The sequence below is a fragment of the Rattus norvegicus genome, chromosome 3 (genome assembly GCF_021556685.1).
Source record: "Rattus norvegicus strain SHRSP/BbbUtx chromosome 3, alternate assembly SHRSP_T2T, whole genome shotgun sequence".
NCBI classification, from domain to species: Eukaryota; Metazoa; Chordata; class Mammalia; order Rodentia; family Muridae; genus Rattus; species Rattus norvegicus.
The window spans coordinates 112,731,622-112,739,048 of record NC_141536.1 but is presented as its reverse complement, the minus strand read 5'-3'; the positions used below and the strand labels follow the sequence as shown (position 1 = coordinate 112,739,048).

The following is a 7,427-nucleotide window of genomic DNA, read 5'->3' as shown; positions in this document are numbered from 1 at the left end:
TTCTGTGTGTGCAATTTATTTGTGCACTTTTCTGAAGGCAAGCTTGTTCGTTGTTTTTATTTTTAGAGTCCGGACAGGATCACAGGACTAGTGAGCAGCTAGCCACAAGCTCTTACAATATCCCTAGTAGGTTTTGGCTCCTGAAAAGTCTCTGAGGTGCGGGCAACGTGAACATAGGCGTCTCACGTTCGAGGGAGTCCAACCCTCCTGGGAGGGGTCTTGGGAGGAGTGTGGCTCGAGGCACCTAACCAGGCAGTACCCTTGGCCTTGGCTGTCCGCCAGCCACCCCCGGCCATCCCCGCTCCGGTCGATCCTTGGCCATCCCCGCCCCTGAACGTCTCCATTTCCTACTGCGCCTCCGCCCTTTTGGCCCCGCTCGGCTTCCGTCCCAGATGATCCCTCCCCGGGGCGGCCGCCGCCGCCTCCACCGCCTTGAGCTAGAGCCGCCTCCCCAGCCAGTGGCGTAGCCGAGTCGGCGTCTAGCCGGCGGTGTGAAGCGGACGGAGCCCGGCGGGACCGAGCGGGGGGCCATGGAGAAAGCGGCCCACGGCTCTGCGCACACCGACTAGAGCCGGCGCCCGCCGCCGGCGCCATGGACCGAGCGCCGGCCGAGCAGGTACGCGAGCGCCCGGGCTGCTCTCGGGCCTCCGGGGCCGGCAGGCCGCCTGGGCTGAAAGGCCGGGGGTGGTGGACCGGGGCCGTCTGAGCTCAGCGGCGAAAAGCGTTGCCCTTACAGCAGTCTGAAGTGAATTCCTTTTATGAAGAGAGTACCGTGGCTTCCCCCTGTTTTCCTATCTAGTTACTTTGCTAATAATTCCTTTTAAAATGGAACAAGAGTTGAGCTCATATTCGTATTCGCACAGTAGTTCCATTAGTGGTCTGTTTAGTGTTTTGATTGCATCAAATTCTTGCTGGAAGTGTTGGGAGGAATGGCTAATGGCAGGGTGAAAAACAACTTAAAAGAATAGTGTCATGCTTCCTCCTCCCCCCAGTATTTTACAGCTTCCCTGGAAATGACTTAATTTGATTGTGATTTTTGTTCGCTGTCAGTTTCCCTATTCCAGGGCCTTGGTCAGTTAGTCACATAGTTGAAAACAGAGAACACTGATGACTTGCCTGTTAGTTTTGCAAATAGTTAATTAACTGGAGTAAAGGAGATGCCATCTCCCAAGTTTCTTTTTTTTTTTTTTTGTTTCTTTTTTTCGGAGCTGGGGACCGAACCCAGGGCCTTGCGCTTCCTAGGTAAGCGCTCTACCACTGAGCTAAATCCCCAGCCCCATCTCCCAAGTTTCTTAATTGTTTATTTCTAGTTATCGACGGTTTTGATTTTGAATTGCAGACTTTTCAAGCCAAAACACAGCTTTCTAATTTTGAACCCTTAGTCATTTACGTTGTTGATTCTTGTCATACTGTCTATTTTATCCTAGATCTCTTATGGAGGATCTTCCCTACCTCAGCACTTTCCACAGGGCCTTTCCACACAGACTTTAAAAAAAAAAAAGGAAAGCAAGCTTTGTGAGAAGTTTGTTTTTATTGAAGAGCACAAACGACCAAGAGAAAATTGATGTGGGACCACTGGGTAAATACACACTTGACTGTGGCCCAGAGTATTATGTTATGGGTTGTAGTAAATTTAATTAAAACATTGTTTTTGAGAGTAATTTTGAAAAAAGGATCCGAGAGTTCAAGCCCTGACAAAGGAAGAAGGAAATTTCCTTGCACGTGTGTCCCTAATGAAAGGGTGGGACACTTTTGTCCTTCGTGGGCACTCAGGAAGCACTAATGCATATGTATTATATGTACACTATATATGGCTCCTTTCATCTCAGAGGAAATGTAATTACCTAGTTAGATGGTAGCATCTAGCATAGCTCTTCGCGTGTGATTATCCTAAGAGCAAGTGTAGCAGACTATTTAGATAGCATCCTCCCCTGTCATCCCACAAACTCCACCATGTACTTAAACCCTTGGAACTCTAAGAGCTAGAAAAAAAAGCCATGCGAAAGTATTTTATGTTGAAGGCTTTTGTTTGTTTGTTTTTTGTTTTTGTTTTTAACCTTCGGTACCTCTTGTCTCAGCTTGGCCTGCAGTGGGGGAAGTACAAGACAGCCTTAGTTAGGTAAAGGCCTTCAAGAAGTGTTGGTGATATGTGCCAAGTTCCCATCCCCCATGGCAAGTGTTTTGGTTTTTCCTTTTAAGCTGTTGTTGGCTTATATTCAGAATTTCTGGAAATGCCTACAGCATTAACTGTTGTCAGGCTAGCAGTTTGCATAAGTTAGTTTGTGATAATTGTACTCCACTCAGACTTGTTGCATCCCAAGTTAACCTAAGTAATAAATCCTTGGTGGACTGCACAGGAGTGACTTAAATCCAAGCATTTGTGTCTGACAGCATCCGAGCCATAGGCTTTGTAACCCACTGCTTACATAAGCTCTTTTTATAAGAAGATAAGCCTAATATATGTCCATAAGGAGCAATTCATTGGTGATAGAGTGCTAGATGAATAATCCTAATTCTAGTAATGACCAGAGTCATCTTCCAACTGGAAGCCTTTCCAGTATTCTCTTTTACCAAGACTATTAAGTCAAAACAACTTTTAACTGTCAGAGTTAGCTGTTGTAAAGACATTATTTGGTATGATATTTGTGTGTGTGTGTGTGTGTGTGTGTGTGTGTGTGTTACGAGTGGGAGGTAAATGTGCATAATGTGAATATAGAGGTCAGAGGTCAAGGTTGGGCGGATATCATCCTCCGCTTCTCTTTGCCTTACTTTTTTTGTCTCACTGAACCTGGGACTCACTGACGCCGCTAGACTGGGTGACTAGCAAATCTCAGGGATCTTCCTCTCTGTGCCTCACAGAGCTGGGGTTACAGGCTCCTACCTGTGAACTAGCTTTTTGCCTGGGTGCTAGGGAGCTGAATTCAATCCAGTCTTCATTTTCACACAACAGGTGCTTTACTGATGAAGCCTTCTCCAGGACCTCCTTTTTCTCAGTAATAATGATGATGATAATAGAGCTTATGTAAAGGGGTGGGAAGTATGAATTATGGATTCATTTGTTTACATTGATTCCGTGTCTCTGTTTAGGAAACCAGGCGTGTTTTGGAGTTTTTAAATAAATAATGAGCGTAGAAGTGACAGGACACTGAGGTTCACAGGCTGTTGTATATTGTCTCAGAACTCTAAAGTCACCTTAACTTTAGTACATTCAGGTCAGACTTCTAGAAGGACCTACAGAATCACTGATTATTCTTTTTCATTCCTAGAAAAACAAATGCAGTGAATGCCTGGGGCTTTGTGTAGTTTTGTCACAAATAAGAATATAAGATTGGGCTGGTGAAGTGGTTCGTTTGGTAAAAGTTCTTGCTATCAAGTCTGACCCGGAACCCATGGAAAAAGAACAGTCCATATACGTATCACATACATGCATGGACATGAAATAACATGATAAAAATAGGAAATGGTTTGAACTCTGTAGCAGCACTCCAAAGTAAAGGCATAGTCAGTAGGTCCCACATCCCTGAAACAACCAGCTGGATCACAAATACATTGAGGGAAAAAGTTGAGTCTGTACTAAACATGTGCAGGCTTATGTCTTTGTTTTTTTTTGTTTTTTTTTTTTTTAAAGATTTATTTATTTATTATATATAAGTACACTGTAGCTGCCTTCAGATACACCAGAAGAGGGCATCGGATCTCTTTACAGATGGTTGTAAGCCACCATGTGGTTGCTGGGAATTGAACTCAGGACCTCTGGAAGAGTAATCGGGTGCTCTTAACCGCTGAGCCATCTCTCCAGCCCGGCTTATGTCTTTGTTGTGCCCCAAACAACACACAGTATAAGAGATACTTACATAGCTCTTGAATTTGTTAGCTGTTGTAATTAGTGGAGAGTTAGGTAAACAGAACAGTGAAGGGCGTGCATGGCCTGTGTAGTTCACACTCACTCCAAGATCTGAGCATCTGTGGACCATTAAGACTGTAGTGAAGGTCCAGTACCTGTCTTGCACAATTAGACAACTGCATTGTATTACTATAAAACGTTTATTATCCGGTCACTATTGACATTTTTATGGGAAGTTACCAAACGTACTATATTTTTAAAATAATACTCTGAATCAGAGTGCATTCATTTAGAGAAGATATTTTTAAACCTTTATAAAACAAAATAAAAAACAATGATATTAGAAAAATATTAACTAAATATCAAAGGTCAAAGACAAAAAATAGAATGGTAGGTTATTCGAAAAGTATAACTATGTATCATATGTAAACCATAGAGTATGACTGACATTCTCTGACACAGATGTAGTCATGAGCACGCTGTGTTACTGTAAACCACGGAATATGACTGAAGTTGTGTTCTAACACAGACGTGTGATCATAAACACTCTCTGTGTTACATAGTTTAAGAGGAAAATAAAATTGTCCATCAAGGCAAGAGGTCAGGGGAGAAACTTCATATAAAGCAAGCAAGAAAATAAGTGTAAAAGCAGGATTAACAAATTAAATACTATGAAAGTTATACATGTGAAGGGGTGGCTTTATTTTCTAAAACACCATCAAGTCTTAACAGGCTCTAATAGTCCTGTGGGAAGCGTGTGAGTGGGAGGTGAATGGTCACTCTACCTCCCCTGACGATTTCCTCACTGGTCTCGAAGCCTCGAGAGCAGGTGTGGATCTCACGCTTCCTTCATCCCCCAGGAGGCCCTTATTTTATCTGTACCACTGGGTGCAGAAAGCATCTTAGAGTTTGATGCATTTTCACCTTAACATAGGATGTGGAGGTCTCATGGTCTCCTCCTGTGGGTGTGTGGGACATACTCTTGAGTTTCACTGTGGGAGAGTGTCTCATCATGTTCTACTTTAGTTCTGACTTTAGGTGGGTGTCACTTTTCTGTCGCCTAATCTGGAAGATTATTTGCATTCTCCTAGAGGCTTCTCTGAGGAAGCAGTGTGGGTTCTCTGCTGCACTGTGCTTTTGACTGCTCTCTGGGCCTGTGCTCACCTTGGTACAGTGCCTTTCTGAGCATGAGCCAGGGTGACTGTCATTGAGGCTCTCTGTGATCCCAGGGTATGGGAAATGGACTCTCTTACGGAGGCATTTTATACTTTTATGTTCGAATAACATCTTTGGTTTTCTAGGTTATACATAAACTGCATTTTATTATTGACATTAGTAAGTGAAATGCATGAATATTTTCACAGAATTATTCATATTTTTCATTAGTTTAGGAAGTTCTGAAATAACTTGTGAAAGCTACTGCTTTCCTCTGAGTGGGGTTTTTGAAGCAGACAGTAAATATAAAAATGATTATACTGTCATTGGAGTTCCACTTACTTTATATTTTTTATTCGTTTACTTTGTGTCTATGAGTGTTTGGTGGCATGTTTGTGCACAGGTGTGTGGCTGGTGTCTGTGGGAATCAGAAGAGGGCAACAGATCCTCTAAACTGGAGTTACAGACAGTTGTGAGCTGCCAAGTGGGTGCTGGGAATAGAACCTGGGCCCTCTGGAAGAGCAGTCAATGCTCTTAACTGCTGACCTCTCTCTAGCCTATATTTACATTTGCTTAACAGTAAGGTAACAGTTTACTTCTTTAAAGTGTAATTCTCAGATGGCTCAGTGGTTAAGAGAGCATAGGACTCACCAATGGACCCAAGTTTACTTCCCAGTACCCACATAGGGTGGCACACAGTTACCTGTGACTCTGGTTCTACAGCACTCTACCCTCTAGCTGCATATGCCCACTCACTTCCCTTCCGTGCACACAATCACAGACAGTCATACACACATACACACACGTAAAAGATGAAAGAAACCTTTAAACGTGTATATATAAATATGTAGACCATGAGCTATACATGCTGGTGCACACCTATGAGAGAGTGAGACAGGGTATCATGAGTTCAAGGCTAGCCTGGGAATAATGAGACACTTAAAAAAATGGCAATAAAAACTAGTAACTAAAACATGGAAATTCAAACTGAGGAATACTATTATAAAGTAGTAGTAGTCTAACTTTTCAGTATTTTCAGACATTTTTCTTTGCTTTCTGTACTAATATTAAAAGTTGCCAAATTTTACATTTTGACATTTGGACTTTAAAGGATTAGTTTGCCCTCAGCATTGCTTTGTAGGCTGTTAGATGTGTGGTAGATAATCGAAGGCCTCAAAGTCACAGAGAACAACTTTGGAAACCATGTAAAGGTGGAACTGTGGGAGAAAGCTTGTCAGTCTGTTCTTTCTGATGATGTCTTCTGCTTATGCAGCTGTTGACTGTGGTGGCTTCTCCTCTTTTTCTTTGCTAAAAACAAAGGATCATTTCAATATTTGCAAATTTTATTGTTGAACTCTGGGATCTGGAATTGCACTTAGAGTAGAAATCAGTACAGGAGCATTGGTCTTCAAAAATGCATTCATGTGTGTGCCTGTGCGTGTGTGCACCTGTGTGCAGTGTGCCTGTGTATCTGTGCCTGTGCGCACACAATGGCTTACGTAGCCATACATTCTGAGCAAGTCACTTGGAGCTGTCACATGTTTATATAAAGTACAAGAGAAGCCGTATGAAGAAGCTTGTTGCAACTTTTACTATGAGCAAGAATTTGAATTTGTTACCAAAGTAATTGATTAGGTTGTTTGCTTTTGATGACTTTGTCGTTTTTGGGGGGGGGGTAAGAGAGGTGGGTGGGCACAGGAAAGAAGTCAAGAAAAGTGATATTTTAAAACTGTTTATAGTTAGTTATTCTGACTCCTTTTTTCACTATAGACATTTGATGTATTCATATTCTTTGCTTTATAAAATACTAATAAGTATTAATCTAGATTCTTACAACTCTTTAGAGTTCTTCTATGTTCAGGACTCTGATTTTTTAAAAGAAATCCTTAAAAATTACATTTTAGTGTAATTAAAATAGAACCCCCCGCACCTGTATAAACTGTATAAAGAGGTTCTCATCATCTGCATTGTTTTTGGAAGTCAGCTTTTTCCCAAGTAGGAAATCCCTTTATTGGGATGCTGTGTTTTAGTTTTGGGTGGCCGAGTGAGACCTGCCATCTCCCTGGCACTCCGAAGTGTTTTTCGTGAGTTGTACTTGAGGACACCATGGATCACACAGTGAACATAGCTCACAGGTGTCTGCTCCCTTGTTTGTTAGTGGTGTGAATGACGACGGCACACTGCAGGGTGGACGGCAGCTCTGTCTCCCCCACTTTGACAAGCATTTCTCATATGAATCCCGGACTGTGTGGACCATTCATCTTTTCAGAGGAAATCCTTATATTTAAGTTTTCATGCATTTGTTAATTACTTTTATGAGACAAACCCGTGTTTTTGTGAGAGCGTTTATTAAATGTCATCCTAATGAATTTAGTAGAAAAATGTCCTGGTTAGGACTATTGTTTTTTAAGGTAATTGTTTTGATTGG

The 7,427-nt window shown here is 42.2% G+C and overlaps 1 protein-coding gene across 2 annotated transcripts in view; it reads left to right on the top strand.

The window, feature by feature from the left end:
- The first annotated feature begins 341 nt into the window (after positions 1–341).
- Positions 342–7,427, top strand: part of Secisbp2l (SECIS binding protein 2-like) — a 46,483-nt gene continuing 39,397 nt past the window's right edge. Inside the window, 1 exon segment of one of the 2 annotated variants that reach the window (NM_001168527.1) lies at positions 342–616. In NM_001168527.1, the coding sequence (NP_001161999.1) occupies positions 593–616 (24 nt within the window). In that variant the 5' untranslated portion in view covers positions 342–592. 2 annotated transcript variants of the gene reach the window in all.